Source organism: Canis lupus, chromosome X (assembly GCF_011100685.1).
Source record: "Canis lupus familiaris isolate Mischka breed German Shepherd chromosome X, alternate assembly UU_Cfam_GSD_1.0, whole genome shotgun sequence".
In the NCBI taxonomy this organism is placed as follows: Eukaryota; Metazoa; Chordata; class Mammalia; order Carnivora; family Canidae; genus Canis; species Canis lupus.
The window spans coordinates 25,982,581-26,001,979 of NC_049260.1; the positions used below are offsets into that span (position 1 = coordinate 25,982,581).

Consider the following 19,399-nt stretch of genomic DNA (forward strand, 5'->3'; position numbering starts at 1 on the left):
CAGTCCTGGAGTCCCGGGATCAAGTCCCATGTCGGGCTCCCGGCATGGAGCCTGCTTCTCCCTCCTCCTGTGTCTCTGCCTCTCTCTCTCTCTCTCTGTCTATCATAAATAAATAAATCTTTACAAAAAATAAAAATAATAAAAATAAAAATAAAAGTCTCAGAACTTTAAAAAATAAAAAATAAAAAAATAAATGTCCCTTCTCCCATCTCTTCTTTGGTATGTTTTATGATGATGGTGTCAAGTTTTCCTTATTAGAATTTTTCATCCTTCTTAAGCCAGGTATTCCATTTTTGGTAGAAGCCTATGTATTAGTTAGCTATTGCTGTATGACAGTTTTACCACAAATGTAAGTAGCTTACAACCACTTGTCTTATAAGTCAAAGGTGTTGGCTTGAGGGTGTGGTCTCATCCAAAGCTCCATCTGCTTCCATGCCCACTCACTCAGATTATTGGCTAAATTCAGCGTCAGTTTCTTGGTGTCAGTCAAAGGCTGCCCTCAACTCCTAGAGACCATCTGCACTGTCTTCTCATATGAAAGACCCCAACAGAGGACCCCCGCTGCTTTCTCAAAGCCAGCAAGGAAGGGAGAAAATCCAGACAACAGCCACGATAATCTTATGTAGCTTAATCCCGTATACTCCATCACATGCATCCCATCACCTCTGACATGTGCTATTGCATGGAAGCAAGTCCTAGGTCCCACCATGCTCAAGAGAGGATCCATGTGGGCATCAACACCAGGAGGTGGGGACCGTGGAGGCTGCCTTCATTAAGAATCTGCCTGCCACAGTCTGTAAACGTTGTTTGTGAACTTCTACAATGTATTTTCTTGGAAAGTAAACTTTCTGAGTGGTAAATGCTTTTTATCTTAATTTCCTTACTTGTTACTGAAGTATTAATAATATAGATTATATTTTATTTACTTTTTTAAAAAATTTTTTTTAAATTTTTATTTATTCATAGAGACACACAGAGAGAGAGGCGCAGACACAGACAGGGAGAAGCAAGCTCCATGCAGAGAGCCCGACGCGGGACTTGATCCCGGGTCTCCAGGATCATGCCCTGGGCTGCAGGTGGCACTAAACGGCTGCGCCACTGGGGCTGCCCTATTTTATTGATTTTTAAAGATTTTATTTATTCCTGAAGATACAGAGAGAGGCAGAGACATAGGCAGAGAGAGAAGCAGGCTTTCCACAGGGAGCCTGATGCCAGATTCAATCCCAGGACCCCAGGATCATGATCTGAGCCAAAGGCAGACACTCAACCACTGAGCCACCCAAGTGCCCCTATAGATTACAATTTAAAAATGATATTCCCCCAATTTAACTCTAGGTTTCTGTTCTCTCTTCTATGCAACTAAAAATGGTATGGAGTTAGATTTTGCATTTATAATCTTATACAAATTAAGTACAGTATAAATTACATACATAGAGATAACATAGGGGATCCCTGGGTGGCTCAGCGGTTTAGCGCCCACCTTCAGCCCAGGGCCTGATCCTGGAGACCTGGGATCGAGTCCCATGTCAGGCTTCCTGCATGGAGCCTGCTTCTCCCTCTGCCTGTGTCTCTGCATCTGTCTGTCTCTCTCTCTCTGGTGCCTCTCATGAATAAATAGATAAAATATTTTTTAAAAAATAGAGATAACATATTACTGTAGCATACACAAAGCTATGTTTTCTATACCTAATGGATGATTTTAAGCAATTTATTTTTTTAAAGATTTTATTTATTTATTCATAGAGAGGCAGAGACACAGGCAGAGGGAGAAGCAGGCTCCATGAAGGGAACCTGATGTGGGACTTGATCCTGGGTCTCCAGGATCACACCCCGGGCTGCAGGTGGCGCTAAACCGCTGTGCCACCAGGGCTGCGCCCCCCCCCCCCGCCTTTTTTTAAAGGATTTTAAGCAATTTAAAGATAATCTTAATTTTACATAATTTTTCTCCATACCCACTGATTTTAAACACAACTGCCTTGTTGATAGAACTACCCCACATCCAGAAATGTCTCCTTAAAATAGATACTGTTGGTGGCTATGGCATTCGTGGCAAGGAGCTCTTGAGGAAAAGTATATTTGTCTGCTATGATGTTACATCAGTTCTGCTTCATTATTTTTTTTTTTTTAGAGACAGAGCATGCACAAGCAGGGGTGGGGGGAGAGGGAGAGGGAGAGTGAATCTTAAGCAGACTCCATGCCCAGTGCAGAGCCCAAAGTGCGGCTAGATCTCATGACTGAGATCATGACCTGAGCTGAAATCAAGAGTTGGTTGCTTAACCAACTAAGCCACCCAGGTGCTCCCTACTTCATTATTTTTATAATTTGCTCTTTCCATAGCCTGTTTCTTAGCCTCCCACTTTCCAGGCTATGTATCTAATTTTAAATGATTTATTCCTCTTATCCTGTTCATCATTTCATTTATTTTTCTTTATACATTCTCATTTCTTTTTGTCTTTCTTAGGGTACAACTACTCAGTTTACATGCACCTCTCCCATAGGTCATGTTTTCTAATGAGAGTTCATTCATGTTTGTAGATGTTGCACTGAAGTATTGGATCTTTATAGTTAGGATATAATTGACAATAACTTATTTGATAGCAAGTAGATCACCACCTTCTGTCATTTTAGGTTTCTGTTCCTGTACTCTTTTTCTGACCCATCTTGAAAGCAATATACCATCTCCCACTTTATCTTCTGCCTCTGAATTCAAAAGACCCATTTTTTATGAATTTAGAGGTTTCTTTCATTTTTATTAATTTTTTAGAAGGCCAGCTAATACCATGTGTTATATCCTGGTACCAAAATTATATTCTTATTTCAGATAAGTGTTTTAATCTGCCTTTTATTTTCTTATACTGAATTTTATTTTTTCAGTCATTCCTGAATCAAACACTCCTGTACACTCCTGATGATGGAATTTAAAATAATTTTCTTCAGGAGCTTTAAGAGTGGCTTTGTATTTTTTCTCTTTTGTTTCAATCTAAGTAATGACCTCTAGCTCACAACCAGTTACTTTTCATTAAAACCTTGAGGGCAGCCTGTGTGGCTCAGCGGTTTAGCGCCACCTTTGGCCCAGGGTGTGATCCTGGAGACCCGGGATCGGGATCAAGTCCCATGTCAGGCTCCCTGCTTGGAGCCTGCTTCTCCCTCTGCCTCTCTCTCTCTCTGTTTCTCTCATGAATAAATAAATAAAATCTTAAAAAAAAAAACTTGAGCTTCCTTTTGCTAAAACAATATTACTTCCTCTCCCCCACAAAACATTATCTAAGCCCATTACATACTGCCTTTTCAATGGAAATGAGATTCATCAGTGTTCGCTTTCCCAAAGTATAAAGTTCCATTAGCTAATAACCACAAAACCATTCCACTAGACTTCTTGCACAGTAGCTGTTTGAAGTTCATTAGTTTACTCACCTAAAACTATTGAAAATCTATGCATTTCTTGGTTAGATGTGATTTAGGGCCAGTATTTTTTGAGAGTATAGGGAGAAAGGGACACTTGTTTTTTTCAATTAGATCTAGAATCGTGCTGTCCTGTATGGTAGCTACTAGGAACATGTGGCTAGTCCAAATTAAGATGTGTCAGAAGTGTAAAATATATACCCGATTTCAAAGACTTAGTACAAAAAATATCAAATACCTCAATACTTTTTATATTGATTGCATGTTGCAGTGATAATACTTTTAATATGTTGGTTTAAGCACAATATATTACAATTAATTTAACCTGTTTCATTTTACTCTTCTAAAATGGTAACTACAAAGTTTGAATTACATATATGGCTGACATTATATTTCTACTGAACAGTGCTGGTCTAGAATATCTTAGACATTTACTTGTCTTTGACAACTACCATCTCTGAATTGTTTGCTTCCAAAGGAAATTTGAGAGTGAAATTCTAAAATCTCTTTAACCCCAAAATTTTGTTTTCCTTGATGGTTCCACTAAGCACCTAAACATATATCAAAATTAGGAAGTGTATTAAATTTTTTTTCAGAGAAAGAGACAGTGGGTTAGAGTCCCTTCAAGGTATTCGTTGAATTGGTTTTTTTCCCCATTTTTAAAGCTTGGTTAAATTTGCCCTGCGATGTCAAATCTCTTCCTCAGTAATTTTCTATAGCTAAAAAGCTGCTGTATAAAGAGAACAATTGTAGTATTTTGCACTTTGCAGTGACATATAGTGACTTGTCCTCATAGAAGCTATGAATGATAGAATGAATCAACATATTCCACATCTTGTTTGTTTATATCCTGGAAATTAACAGCAAGGAGAGTGACCATTTATAATTTATAATTCTAATTGAGTTGGTGACAGGATGGTAGGCAACAGAGAAAAAACATTCTGTTGCCTGCACTTAGTATCACCTGATGTTTTGGTTTAGGATGACTCTGAAAGTAATTTGCATTAATAATCTGTATGGGGGGAATCCCTGGGTGGCTCAGCGGTTTAGCACCTGCCTTTGGCTCAGGGCGCGATCCTGAAGTCCCGGGATCAAGTCCCGCGTCGGGCTCCCTACATGGAGCCTGCTTCTCCTTCTACCTGTGTCTCTGCCTCTCTCTCTCTCTCTATGTCTATCGTGACTAAATAAATAAAATCTTTTTAAAAAAATAAATAATCATTAAAAAAAAAAAATAAATAAATAAATAAATAAATAAATAATCTGTATGAATGAAACATCAGGCCCCCAAAACATTTTTTTTGCAATTCCTAATGGTTTGTGTTGGTACTTTCTTTCCTTTTGCCCCTCAGGATCTTTTTATAATAGCCTTATTGAGAAATAATTTGCATATCATATGATTCATCCTTTTAAAGTATACAGTTCAGTGGTTTTCACTATATTCACAGAGTCATGCAACCATCATTGCAGCCAAACATTAGAACATTTTCATCACCCTCAAAAAATAACCCCACCACCCCAGCCTTAAGCAACCACTAATCTACTCTTTGTCTCCATGGATAGGCTTATTGTGGACATTTCATATAAATAGAATCATGCACTTTAGAGTCTTCTGTGACCGGCTCCTTTCACTTAGCATAATATTTTCAAAGTTCACATCTTAGCAGAACTTCATTCCTTCTTGTGACCAAATAATATTCCATTGTGTGGATATACTATATTTATTTGTTCATTCATCAGTCAATGGAATTTGGATTATGCTTTTTTAACACATAAAAAATTAATGAAGCTAATATTTACATTCAGTAATAACCTTCCCCTCCAGTCTCATATCGAGCCTCATAGTAGTTTAAGTAGGTGTTGTGATAGTCAAGCACCATTTTATAGGTCATGGAATGGAGGCTCACCAAGCCTAACTAATTGGCCTAAGATCACATAGCAGTTAAGAACTAGAACTTGGACTTAAAGCCTGTTTATCTGACTCCAAGTTGTGTTTTTCTTCCTTATTGCCATAGCCTCATCCCCCGCACCCCATCCCCTGGTGATTTCGTTGAATAATGGCTTTGTAGTTAGCCTCTTTGCTAACTTTTTGTTGCTGTTTCTTGATTTAATATACTGCTAGATACAGGAAATGGAAAAAACTTTTAATGTGGCCTCTTCTGATAACTCGGGGGATAAGGTGGAAATGTTTTCTGGGTGATAATCTACCTCATAGTTTAACAACAGTCCGTAGAACAACAGCTTGTACAGGTCCAAGGGTGTGCTGGAGGCCTCACTTTTTGTCCGTCTCATGAAAAAACTTCTAATGACCTAGATAAAACTACATTTGTATTAGTAGACCTAGCTTATAAAATAAAAAATAAAAAAAAGTAGACCTAGCTTATGATACTTGTAAAAGTCTCAAACTTGAAATTTAAAAATTTTATCCATCTTCTAGTGTCAGACATAGAGAAATGCTCAAAAAAGTCTTTTGATAGTGATAACATATTCTCTCTGGGATTCCTTCTCTTTTGTAGGGTTCCGTAGCTATAGCTGGTGCTGTTATTCGCTGGCTAAGAGACAATCTTGGAATTATAAAGACCTCAGAGGAAATTGGTGAGTATGTTCTACCAAAGCATTGGCATCTAGATAATGAAAATTTTAAATATTTTACCTTTGCAGTCTGTTAATACTTGTACTTTGAGCCATATGTGATATTAGATGATATAGATTCCTATTACAAGTTGGATTTTTATAGAAAAGACTATCTTGTGAAGATTGATAAAACAACAAATTGGCATAATTAGTGGTGGCTATTAACAAACTGGTAAGGCAGGACATAAAAATTACCCAAGTGTAAAATCAAACGCCAGAGATTACCAGAATATGCAGGTAGAGTAGTCCCGTTAAATTTATCTGATGGGAAAGAGCTTTAACTCTTAGATTAGAGTGAGCATTAAAACACCAGTACCTATTATGTAACTATTAATGTGGCTATTTTCCGTATGGATAATTGTTTTTTAACTCATCTACCCACTTTTTCATCTACTTGTTTACTTCAGCCTGAAGGTAAGATGATCAGAAATGCATTTCTTGGGACGCCTGGGTGGCTCATCAGTTGAGCATCTGCCTTTGGCTCAGGGCATGATCCCTGGATTCCAGAATCGGGTCCCACATCGGGCTTCCTGCATGGAGCCTGCTTCTCCCTCTGCCTATGTCTCTGCCTCTCTCTCTGTGTCTCTCATGAATAAATAAATAAAATCTTTAAAAAAAAGAAACGCATTTCTTACGGGGGACACATTGGAGGCTACTTTTTCGTCTCCTAGTCAACAACCTTAGAAATAGTGGAAATGGGGATCCCTGGGTGGCGCAGTGGTTTAGCGTCTGCCTTTGGCCCAGGGCGCGATCCTGGAGACCCGGGATCGAATCCCACGTCAGGCTCCCGGTGCATGGAGCCTGCTTCTCCCTCTGCCTGTGTCTCTGCCTCTCTCTCTCTCTCTCTGTGACTATCATAAAATAAATAAAAATTAAAAAAAAAAAAACATATAAAAAAAAAAGAAATAGTGGAAATGAGTTAAAATACTTCAATGAAACTAATCTAATTCCTTTATTTCTTGGCCTGAGTTACATAGTAGTGGGAGATATTCAACGTGGTGAATTTGGTTTTTGTTGCTCCCAGCTTACGGCTTTGATTCAGAACATTTTGCTCCTCTAGGGAATAAGAAATCAAAAGCCCTGTCCTGGGCAGCCCCGGTGGCGCAGCGGTTTAGTACCGCCTGCAGCCCGGGGCGTGATCTGGAGACCCTGGATCGAGTCCCGCGTCAGGCTCTCTGTGTGGAGCCTGCTTCTCCCTCTGCCTGTGTCTCTGCCTCTCTCTCTCTCTCTCTGCATCTCTACGAATAAATAAATAAAATCTTAAAAAAAAAAAAAAGCCCTGTCCTAAATTTTTATACAGAGGTATTGACTATCCAAAGTAATAGAATAGGGATACCTGGGTGGCGCAGCGGTTTAGCGCCTGCCTTTGGCCCAGGGCGCGATCCTGGAGACCCAGGATCGAATCCCACGTCAGGCTCCCAGTGCATGGATGGAGCCTGCTTCTCCCTCTGCCTATGTCTCTGCCTCTCTCTCTCTCTCTCTCTCTCTCTCTCTCTCTCTCTGTGTGACTATCATAAATAAATAAAAATTAAAAAAATAAAGTAATAGAATATATTAGAGTGATTTTTGTTTTTCTTTTTTTTTTAATGTTAGAAAAACTTGCTAAAGAAGTGGGTACATCCTATGGCTGCTATTTCGTCCCCGCGTTTTCAGGGTTATATGCACCTTACTGGGAGCCCAGTGCAAGAGGGTAAGAATCTAGTATGAGGTATGCTTTTGAGGGCCTTGATTTATTTACTAAATCGGCTAATAACTTGTTAGTTACTATTTTCCTATCTATTTTCAAATGATTTTAAAGTGTGAAGGAAAGCTTTTCTGTTTGGAGAGTATTAATTTCAGAACCTTTAAATTGCAAGAAGTTATAAATCATTTGGCAATAAGCTTCCCTGCCACATCCACGTTAGTGTTATGACCTTTTATCTTCAAGGCATCTGCAAATTCTGTACTGAAGGGGCATCGTTTAGATGAATTCTGATGGTATCACATTATTGTTATCCATTCATTTGGATCCCAGGCTTTTTCCTATGTGGATGTGGGATTGTGAACCATAAGGACTTTCTAAGCTGCTTAGTGTTGATGTCTGCTTTCCTTTATGTGTATTTTTTTTCCCTGAACCTCTCTATCTACTGAGGTCAACCCTTTCATATTCAGGACATGTCAGACTGATGACTCGTGTACTCTGCTCTAATTTTCACAATCTTTGTGTGTGTTTTTAGGATCATCTGTGGGCTCACTCAATTCACCAATAAATGCCATATTGCTTTTGCTGCATTAGAAGCTGTTTGTTTCCAAACCCGGGAGGTAATAAGGGCTTTTTTCCTGTACTTTGTCTTTTTTTTTATCACTTTTAGACAAATTCTGTATTAATGCTGAAAATCTACTAAATACTTCATTATTAAATACCTAATCAAAAGTGATGCCTTCCTCAGCTCTATTCTAATAAATATAAGTTTCTCCTCTTTTTCCTAGCTGTCATTCATTACCTTTGAGTTCCTGTCATCCTGCCAGGCACTGGGTGTCTTACAGTTGGGAGGATGTTGAGTAGTACATGTTCAGCAAAGGAAATAATAAATAGCACAAACATAGGCATCAAGGCAGGAAACCAGGATGCAAAATTGAGGTTTTTGGCGTGACAGGCTCTACGAGGGAGGGCAGAGGTGTAGTGAAAAAGAAAGGTTCGTGTGACTACTTCAAGGAAAGCTTGGAAGACCAGAATAAGAAATCTAAATTTCATTGTGTAGGCTTTGGGAAGCTCTTAAGGGCTTTTGAGTAGAAGATGGCCATTGTCAGAGATGTCATTCTGAAGTTGGAGTTTAATTATGTTCATTGCATTTATTTAAGATTTTGGATGCCATGAACCGAGACTGCGGAATTCCACTCAGTCATTTGCAGGTAGATGGAGGAATGACCAACAACAAAATTCTTATGCAACTACAAGCAGACATTCTATATATCCCAGTAGGTCAGTAAGCCTTCATGCCTTTAAATTCCTAGAGTACTATCTCTTTTGGAAGAACTGGTATTTTAGGCATACATAACTGCAAAGATGTTAACGTTGCCATCTTCCCTCAGTGAAGCCCTCGATGCCAGAAACAACTGCCCTGGGAGCTGCCATGGCAGCCGGGGCTGCGGAGGGAGTTGGTGTTTGGAGTCTTGAACCCGAGGATCTGTCAGCAGTCACGATGGAGCGATTTGAACCCCAGATCAATGCTGAGGGTATGTTTAAAAAAATGAAAATCTAGGGACGTCTGGCTGGCTCAGTCAGTAGAACACATGGGACTCCTGACATCATGGTCATCAGCTCAAGTTCCATGTTGGGTGTAGAGATTACTTAAAAATGAGATGTTTTTTAAATGTAAAGTTAATAGTATCCCTGTTGAAAGGAGAGGGCATTTTCCTTTCTGTTTATTTGTAAGTTCAGAAACTAAGTAATATAGCAAATACTACGGTTTTAAACAAGCTACTAAGCATATTGGAGTACACTGAATATGAAGGAGAGAAAAAGTGCCTTATATTAAAAAAAAACCCTTCCAATACCACTTTTTTTGCCATTGACTTCTGCTTACAGTCACTTCATGCAAGTGTCAACTACTTCTAGCTTTGCTAACTTAGCCTTTTTTAAAAGTGAGAAGGGAGATAGATGGGCTGCAGAGCTGATCATCTTTGGTGCCGGTGGCCCAGTTGTTAGGACATGATTAGCTGGGCTGAGGGACATCCTGGTAACTTTTACACAGAGGAGAGCTGGCCTGACAAAAGCAGCCACAATGTAAGTAAACGAGCCTCAAAGACCTGATCCACTGTCCTAACCAGCTAAGCTAAGCCATAAGCTCTGACCAACACCTTTGTTACAATACAGTGGTACATCTCTTAAATTGAAAGAAATGTGAGGGGGATCCCTGGGTGGCGCAGCGGTTTGGCGCCTGCCTTTGGCCCAGGGCGCGATCCTGGAGACCCGGGATCGAATCCCACGTCGGGCTCCCGGTGCATGGAGCCTGCTTCTCCCTCTGCCTGTGTCTCTGCCTCTCTCTCTCTCTGTGACTATCATAAATAAATAAAAATTTAAAAAAAAAAAAAAAAAAAGAAAGAAATGTGAGTACAAAAATAAGGTTTTACATATATTGAATTTGGTTCTATAACTTTTTAAAACCTATGTATAAAATTGCATCAAAGTAGGTTTTGCACTACTGGGAAATAAGCTTTCAAATGCATTTCTCTTTAATTTTCTGGAAGACTAAGCCAGCGCTTCTTAATTTTATTTCTTCCCACATACAAGAAAATGGATTGTAACACTAGTAATTTTATAGTCAGACAGTATGCCATGTAACTTGATGTAGAAATGTGTTTCAAAATCTGATATTCTAGGGATCCCTGGGTGGCGCAGCGGTTTGGCGCCTGCCTTTGGCCCAGGGCGCGATCCTGGAGACCCGGGATCGAATCCCACATCAGACTCCCGGTGCATGGAGCCTGCTTCTCCCTCTGCCTATGTCTCTGCCTCTCTCTCTCTCTCTCTCTGTGACTATCATAAATAAATAAAAATTAAAAAAAATTTAAAAAAAAAAAAAAAAAAAAAAAATCTGATATTCTATCTGTAAGTAATTTTTAACTTATATTGGATTAAATGGGGAGGAGCTCAATAAATTTTCCACCTCTCAAAAAAATCAATTTTTTAATAAATAATGTTCAGAGTGAGCATATGTTTTCGAGATGGTAATCCCACTCTTAAGGAAGTTTTGTGCAAAGGGTTTCCTGTTTTCTGAGAGCCTTCTTTGCCGGTTTTTAAGGCCTTAGCCCAGAGTTGGTCAGTGATGTCAGCTGCCCTTCCCTTCACTGGCCCCACTCCTCTCCACACATACACACACGTACATGTGTGTGCATTCCAGGCATGTAGGTCTAAATAATTCATTCTCCAGCAGATTTTTTTTAGAGCTGAGTCTGATGTGGGGATATAGAGATGAATAAGACCAAGTCCTTGCCCTCCCAATGACTTATGAACATTGGAAGAGGCAGACAAAGCCATGTCAGGTCACTGTAGAGACTGATAGCCTGAGTTAGGTGTGGAATACTGTGGGAAGATGGAGGAGGGGCATAAGTGGGGCCCTGGAAAGCTTTCTGAAGTGAGCGATGCTGGAGCAGTGTCGCCCAGGTATTGCCGGCTTCAGGTGCCGCGGAAAGGCCTGGAGGGACAGGGACACCTTCCTCTGTGCTGTTCCCTGTTACTAGAAGTACATGTGGGCGACATACCAGTGGTGTCCATTTTTGTTTAGTACTCTGACTGGATTTCTATTGTACAAAAAAAAAAAAAAAGTACTGTCTTACCGGGATCCAATTTGAATCTTGTGAGAAATCAATAGTTGTTAAATCCTTTGCCTAGACCGACTAATAATTCTCCTTCTAGTCTTTCCACATCGTAGTATACCCTTCCCTGTATCCCAAGCTCCCCTCTCCTCGCAAAAAGAGAGAACAGATCAAATGGGAATCCCTTTCTAATTCATCACCACGTGTTTGCAAATGGCCTGGTCTTCACCTGTAGCCCGGCTCCCGGCTCCCTTCACCCTGGCACACCATGCTGAATTTCGCCTCTGCCTTCCAACAGGTGTCTCTCTTATTTACTGGCAGTTGCTAGACCCCATGGTGTCCCAAATCCAAGTTCTGGTAAAGCCCCATGCCAGTTGAATACGTATCACCGTTTGTTGAAAATGCTGAGTGAACTTAAGTATGGTGCTTAGACAATCTCCGTAAACTACTTTTTCCTACCTTCTATTTCTAGAAAGTGAAATTCGTTACTCTACATGGAAGAAGGCTGTGATGAAGTCAGTGGGCTGGGTTACAACTCAGTCTTCAGAAAGTGGTAAAAATGTTTTTATTATCCTTGCCACTTTGCCTTAGTATGTTAAAGAACTTATTTAAGTATTTAACCATTTACACTTAGCAAGGCTGCTCTGAAGGAAAGCATTATTGTATGTCCAGAGTTTCTGAAGTTTTGAAAACACTTTAAAGTTCTAAATCTACAATGTAAATTATCAGGTTGATAGACACGTACTTAATTCTATCCTGCCCTCTCTTTTCCTCATTAGTTTACTCCTGGTGCTTCAGTGGGTAACTGAGCTTTTTAAAAGTAAAATTCTTTCTTTCTTCTCAATGAAAAAGAAAATCAACCAGAGTCTTCCTTTTCTTTATTTTTTCACTTAAGTGTCTTTTTTTTTCCCTTTTTGGGGGGCTGTCTTTATGGATGGAACCAACTGAAACTTCTGTTAATTTCAGAATATATTTCACTACTTCCTAGGCTGATTCCAAGTTCTTAGCGATGTATATTATGAGAACTATTGGAATCAGAGAGGAAGAAATGTACCAAACAGTAAATTAGAAGTGTCCTACCAGATTGGGAAATGCTCTTGGCAGAAAACAGAGGACTCGTTTTTTTTCAGTCACTTAAGTATGAAGGTTTTGGGCTTATTTAAACCATTCAGTCATAGACAGCCTTGAGCTAGCTGCCTTTACTATGCACTTGATAATTAAACAGACTTAAACATGCCTTTAATACGCCATAATATTTTAATTCTTTGCTAAATGAAGATTTAGAACATAATGAGTAGAATAATGTCCAATAATCTACTGAAGCATACACTTTAATGGAGAAGAGTTTACACATGAAATATTACCTGCCTTCCAACCCAAAACTGAGTATAAAATTACTTTTAGGGATCCCTGGGTGGCGCAGCGGTTTAGCGCCTGCCTTTGGCCCAGGGCGCGATCCTGGAGACCCGGGATCGAATCCCACGTCGGGCTCCCGGTGCATGGAGCCTGCTTCTCCCTCTGCCTATGTCTCTGCCTCTCTCTCTCTCTCTGTATGACTATCATAAATAAATAAAAATTAAAAAAAAAATTACTTTTAATATATCTGGCTTCTAGGAGACACTTCTAGAACCCTCTATTACTTCTATTACTATAGATCACTGATCTATATTTTCAGTCCTGGATGTTCCTACCTGAAGGGTTTTTTCTCCTAAATAAGCTTAATATCCTTTTTCTTTAAATCTTTTGTTCTGGGCAGCCCCGGTAGCGCAGCAGTTTAGCGCCACCTGCAGCCCAGGGTGTGATCCTAGAGACCCAGGATCGAGTCCCACATCGGGCTTCCGGCATGGAGCCTGCTTCTCCCTCTGCCTGTGTCTCTGCCTCTCTCTCTCTCTCTCTCTCTCTCTGAATGAATGAATGAATGAATGAATAAATAAATAAATAAATCTTAAAAAAATAAAAATAAAAAAAAACAAAAATAAATAAATAAATCTTTTGTTCTGAGACTCAGTTTCCTTTCCAAGATAGTGGCAAAGCTTTTCTTACTAAGACCTTTTGCAATTTTGAGACCATTTATGATTAAACTTCATCATAAGTGTTTGCCCAGCTAGTTGCTGTGCAAGATATAACGACATGGACCCTGATTTATTTTCTAGCTACCCTTAATCAATGGCTAATGAGAAGTTGAGTCCTATAATTTCTTGTTGGATTTTTTTATATGGCACAGTTGTCCCTTTGTCCCTCCCTACACCACAGTGCTGCACACACACACATCTCACAGGCAATTGAAGATAAAATTTTAACTGCAAAATCCCCACAAAACCAATGGATCATTTTCACTTTGTTTGCATACCTTACTGTCAGAGTGAGTTTAAAACAAAAAATTGTTGAAAGGAAATTGCATGATGTCTTAAGTTTCTGCTATCAGCATTGATGATAAAAGTAATTTGAATTTTTGAGAGTTTTATATTTTTCACATTTTGTTTTTGTTTCACTTTGCAGTACATTTAAGAGTTTGAAGACTTTTTTAGTAGATTTATGAAACACACTCTATAATATTGAGTCTCTAAGCTATATAATAAACTCTAAGAATAATATTCAATTAGTGACATCCTAATTGTATTTCTTGAGGCAATATAAACCACATAATTGTATATAAGTATATAGTAGCAGTACAGATAGAATCCTATTTTAATAATCTTGAAAGTATACTAGAATCGCTACCTGGTCTTTTATGCTCTTTAAATTGCTTTAATTTATGAGGAAAATTTTATGTTAGCTTAATTTCCAAAGCAGTTTGGCACTTTTGAAGCAGTCATATTTATTTTCTTATTTCTAACTATATTTGAACATATTATAAATGATTTTTAATTTGCATTTTGACATGTGTTTAAAATGTTGTAGAAGTGATTGGGGGGGTTGATGGTTTGTACTCCAAACACACCAAAACAACATTTTGAAAACAGGTCAAATTGGTTTAAAAATACACAGCTATCAGGGATGCCTGGGTGGCTCAGTAGTTGAGCATCTGCCTTCGGCCCAGGGCATGATCCTGGAGTACTGGGATCGAGTTCCACATCGGGCTCCCTGCATAGAGCCTGCTTCTCCCTCTGCCTGTGTCTCTGCCCCCACTCCCACCCCTGCCCTCTCTCTCTCTCTCTGATGAATAAACAAATAAAATATTTAACAACAAATAAATAAATAACAGTAATATTAATTGAGGCACATTTCCTTACATAGCAAATTCTTTTTTTTTTTTTTGCAAATTCTATTTAAAAGAGAAAACAAAACCACTATCTTAGCAAAAATAGGGCTTGAAGTTCATTTTCAATAGAACAATATTACTCTTCTCCGATAGCTAAGGGATCTCTAATTTGAATCTTGGGGAAATTGGATTGCTCATTTAGTATCTTTGGGGGTAAGAATCAAAAGAGCTAAAATCAACAGCCTCCCAAAAAGTTCTCCATCAGCTCTCTTCGGCTTTGCCAATGGAAGGCTTATGTGGGTTTATACGTATTATGTTCTTGGCTACTTGTGGCATGCTATCTGTATTGTTTGTTAACTGTCATAAGCCTTCAATATTGATTATATTTTTGATTTGAAGTAATAACTCTGCTAGCTTTGATGAATATACTATTTTTATAACTTATTATGTTTTGCTGTCATGTGATTCTTAACACAAATATTGTAATTATGTGTCTCTCTTTTGGTTTGCTTGACTGGAATTCCCTTCTACTTGGATGACCACAGGTGACCCTAGTATCTTCTGTAGTCTACCCTTGGGCTTTTTTATAGTGAGTAGCATGGTAATGTTAATCGGAGCAAGGTACATCTCAGGTCAGTTACTCTTTAAATTAGACAATTTTATTAGTTAGCACTAATGTATTTGTGTATAACTTGACAGAAAATGTTCATTGTTTTTCATTCTTCCTATGCTTAGGAACCTGGAAGATCCCTGAAAGGTCTAATTTGTTAGACTGTTTAATCTTTCGGGGCAGTCAGAATCGAGGACTGTGGCTATGCTTAATTCTTTTATTATTAGTAGATGACAATTTCTTTGAGGGGTTACATTCAGCTGTGAGCTGCAGCAGGAAGCAAAAGTGAAAGTACTGCTGTAAAAGCTTCCATGAAAGGGCTTTCAGAGTGACAGATGAATGTTAAAGTACAATTTTTGACATTCATTAAATTGGCTTTCAAATGTACATAAATTCTTCATACTTAAGAAAATTTGCTATGCGACTCAATATTTCAGTTCTGGTAAGAATTTCTACCAGAGTATGTTTAGCAGAGTCTCTGGAAAACCCTACAATTGGGAAATATGTATAGTTGCCTTTATTTTAGTTAAAAGAATATATTTTGTGAAATGAAGTCTTTTAAATTACTGCTAAAATAATTGGAGTCGAAGTTAAAACCAAATTATTTTGTGCACATTAACTGCTGAATATTCTTAGAATAAACCAAATTATTTTGTGCACATTAACTGCTGAATATTCTTAGAAAAGTAAAATTGTTCAATGTGTTATGAAATACTTTGACAACCTGTGTTAATATAAATGTGACAATCACTTTGGGAATCTCTTCCTAATGAGAGCTCCACGTGTCTTCATACTGAAGCTTAAGAGCTTCTGTGGCAATGACCTGTCCCATATGTTACCAAGAAAGTGAAATGTTTTTTTAATCTTCGTGATTAAGGAAAGAGTTAAATTACTTCTCTTAATTAATTAGTTGATGACCTGGGTTTACCATGTAAAATGTGAACTTTATTGATGCGGAGGGATTGTAGAAATCTGATGAGCCTTAACTTAGCTTGACATCATTGGTTTGGAGCTACATATAAATAGGGAGTGAAAAGTAGTTCCATCAGCAGAACATTAGATTGTCTTTTAATGATAAAATAGGAGTTACTTGCATAAGAACTTAAAACTAGACTACCATTTTCTGTATCCTTCATATTTGGGATAAGTTTGTTCAAATCCGCTTTCATAAAAAAAATACTTTATATTGGTATTAGTGCTTTCCACCTCAGTAAAGGCTTCTGTATACATAAGTCTATGCAGAATTTGCAGATGTTTATTAGATGGCTGTTTTCTTTCTGCTTCTAGGGAATGTTTGGTAGAAAAGCCCAAATGCTGTGATTTTTCTAAAATGAATATCCAAAATATTTTCCAAATACAGTGATAATCCAAAAATAAGTAATTTAAATTTATAAAGGAACTTATGTGCCATTTTAGTAAAAGTTCTATATATTTTTTTCATTATCTTGAGTTTTTCTGGCTGCATAATGATGGTTTGGAAAAGGGGAAAGAATATTGCAACTGAATGTTTTCACTGATTTTTTTTTTTCCTCCTGTTTCCCCCTTGATACCATGAGGGATAAAAAGGCCTACTCTCAGGAAACTGAGACATAGAGCTTATCTCTCTAAGCTAAGGAATACATTGCCTGTCTAAATTCCTAGGCTTCCAAATGGATGTGGTTATCATCTTTAGGTTCTCTCTCTTGGTAACATATGCTGAGATTGGATAACAGTGGGAATTGCTTGCCTTGGTAAACAGTTAGCAGTAGGGTTAATATTTGCTAATTTTGGAATCAGCCTAGTTATATTTGCTGCATTTTAACTGTGAAGCAGTATTTAGAAATCATGTGGAATTTGTAGCTCAATAAATGATTGAATAGTCTTCATTGCCTTAACTCCTAAACTGTGTTTATGTTGTTATTGACATATATGATTTTTGTTCCCCATTTTAGGTATCCCATAAATGATACCAACTCATGGATTCCAAAGATGCGAGCTCTTTGCCTAATGGGAGAATCCAACGATTGTCTTTTAATGTGATGACACTATTCATAGACTCCGATTTTATTTATAAGCCACTTGCTGCATGACCCTCCAAGTAGACCTGTGGCTTGAAATAAAGAAAATGCAGCAGAAAGAATGCTATAGAAACATTTGGTGTGTTTTTTAACATCAAAAGTTAAGATTGGACCAGCCACCTTGGGGGCTGACCCCTCCTTTACCTTCGCGTCCTGCCCCATTCCCTCTGAGATCTAGGAAGAATTCGGGTCCATCACTGGAATCTTTCATCAAACACACTCAAATGCTGATGGTCTAGGATTTGATTCTCTACACTACACACACTTGACTAAGGGGTGATTACTAACGAGCTAAAAATGAGTGGCGTTTTGTTTTGTTTTGCTTTGTTTTGTTTTGTTTTGTTGTTAACAGACCCTTTTAAAAGTCCTCTTTTCTGCATATTAAGGAGACCACAACATCTTCCCTGTATGTTTAAGTGGAAACCTCTACTAAATTCTTAAAATGGAAATTTAGTACTCTCTCAGAGCTTAGATATTTTTCAGAAAGGTATTTGCCAAAACTGAATTTCTTCAGACATTTTACACGGTCTCACTAATTCATTGAATTGCCATCTGGGTCTTCTAGGGAAGGACACTTTTTCCTTTCTTTTTTCATCTCTTTTTATATTTTTCACTTTGTATATGTAACATACATGCCTATATTTTATATACTGAGGGCAGCCCATTTATAAATTAAGAGTATGTTTTACATGATCTCACTAATTACACTAAATTTCTGTCTAGATCTTACAGGGAAGAACACTTTTTTTTCTTTTCATCTCTCCTTTTTATATTTCTTACTTTGTATGTATAACATACATGCCTATATATTTTATATACAGAGGGTAGCCCATTTATAAATTCAGAGTACATTGTATTCAGTAGGATATAATGGGGCTGGCCTTAAGTGGACCACTATGTGTATAAATATTTCGGGGAAAACACTGTTATACCATTTTTGGGCAACAGTTATGCATATTTACGAGGAGAAACTTTTTCTTAAAGAGCCAGCATTTAAAGTTTATGTTCTATGTCAATAAAAGAAAATGTACTTTTTGTGACTTCAACTATATTTCTTATATCTTACCTTTTTATTTAATTGTTTTAGCTGGATATATGTTAAAAAAGAAAAGAAAAGAAAAGAAAAAGACCAAAAAAGCTGTGGAATCCTATGGTAAATACTGTTTTCAAACAAGCACTAGTCCATATAAAGTCATCTTCCTTTGACAAAATTTTAGACATATTTGGGATTCTTTTGAGGGGATATCAAAAAAAGGTTAAACACTTAAGTAGAAGAAAACCTTAGGAATGAAGCCAAGAATCTTTTTTTATCCAAATATGTTATTAGTTCTGTTTGGGATCACAGAGAATTATCTCCACTTACTGTCAATAGTACAACTGAAGAAAGGTTTGCAGTTAGAAATGGCTTCCAGTGAAACCAAGAATTTCTCAAAATATTTAGTATTACATGTTATAAAAACCTAATCTAGCATCTTAATGTCAGTTTTTTAAAATCGTCAGATTAATTTGTTTACTACAAATAAAATACTGCCTTCTAATATTTTCTTCAACCTGTGCTGAAAAAATGGGAAAATATTTATATATTAGTATAAAAGATTTTGTTTTGTTTAGAATTAATGGTAGCTTGCATTTGCAGTTCTGATTGTACTGTTTCTAAATTATTGAATCTACTTGGGTTTTATTGATGCAGCTGCCATTTGAGTGACAAAAATATTATAGAAAGGTATTGTGAAATTATTACTTTGTGATGAGGGTACTTTTAAACATAATTGTTTCTACAAAAGTAGGTTAATTGTAAATGTTAAATGTTCAGGTAATTTTAAGATTACATTAATTTTCTATAAACGGCAATATTTATAAATGTTTGAAACTGTGCACATTGGTATTTAATGATAAGTTGACTTAAAATAAATTGACCCCTCATTCTTACTTGCATTTCTCATTTATAGACTTAGATCAAAGTTAAATCAAGAAGGATGTTTCAGGAAACCTAAAACTCAACTGTTAGTACTCAATCAGGCATACTCTGAAGAATTAACCAAAAGCCTAAGTAGTTGTTTCTGGAATGATGAACACCTTAATCATTCTATTGGAAAAGACTCCACTGTTCTATCTCAGCATCCAGAAAATACTTGCTGCTGTCAGAAGTCCTTATCAATTAGGGCCTCTCATGGCTAGCCATGCCTTTCTACTGGTTTCTTT

At 37.6% G+C, this 19,399-nt stretch overlaps 1 protein-coding gene across 10 annotated transcripts in view; it reads left to right on the forward strand.

Moving 5' to 3' along the window:
• The window catches only part of GK (glycerol kinase), an 86,802-nt gene extending 67,676 nt beyond the window's left edge, over window positions 1–19,126 (forward strand). For 7 of the 10 annotated variants that reach the window (XM_038587133.1, XM_038587136.1, XM_038587137.1 and 4 more), the window contains 8 exons: window positions 5,916–5,994; window positions 7,627–7,723; window positions 8,250–8,334; window positions 8,875–8,995; window positions 9,106–9,249; window positions 11,801–11,881; window positions 15,076–15,162; window positions 17,072–19,126. In XM_038587133.1, coding sequence (XP_038443061.1) covers window positions 5,916–5,994; window positions 7,627–7,723; window positions 8,250–8,334; window positions 8,875–8,995; window positions 9,106–9,249; window positions 11,801–11,881; window positions 15,076–15,162; window positions 17,072–17,082 — 705 coding nt within the window. In that variant the 3' untranslated portion in view covers window positions 17,083–19,126. The remainder of the gene's footprint in view (window positions 1–5,915; window positions 5,995–7,626; window positions 7,724–8,249; window positions 8,335–8,874; window positions 8,996–9,105; window positions 9,250–11,800; window positions 11,882–15,075; window positions 15,163–17,071) is intronic. The other 3 variants (XM_038587134.1, XM_038587139.1, XM_038587138.1) reach the window with 3 other exon arrangements.
• The last annotated feature ends 273 nt before the right edge of the window (window positions 19,127–19,399 follow it).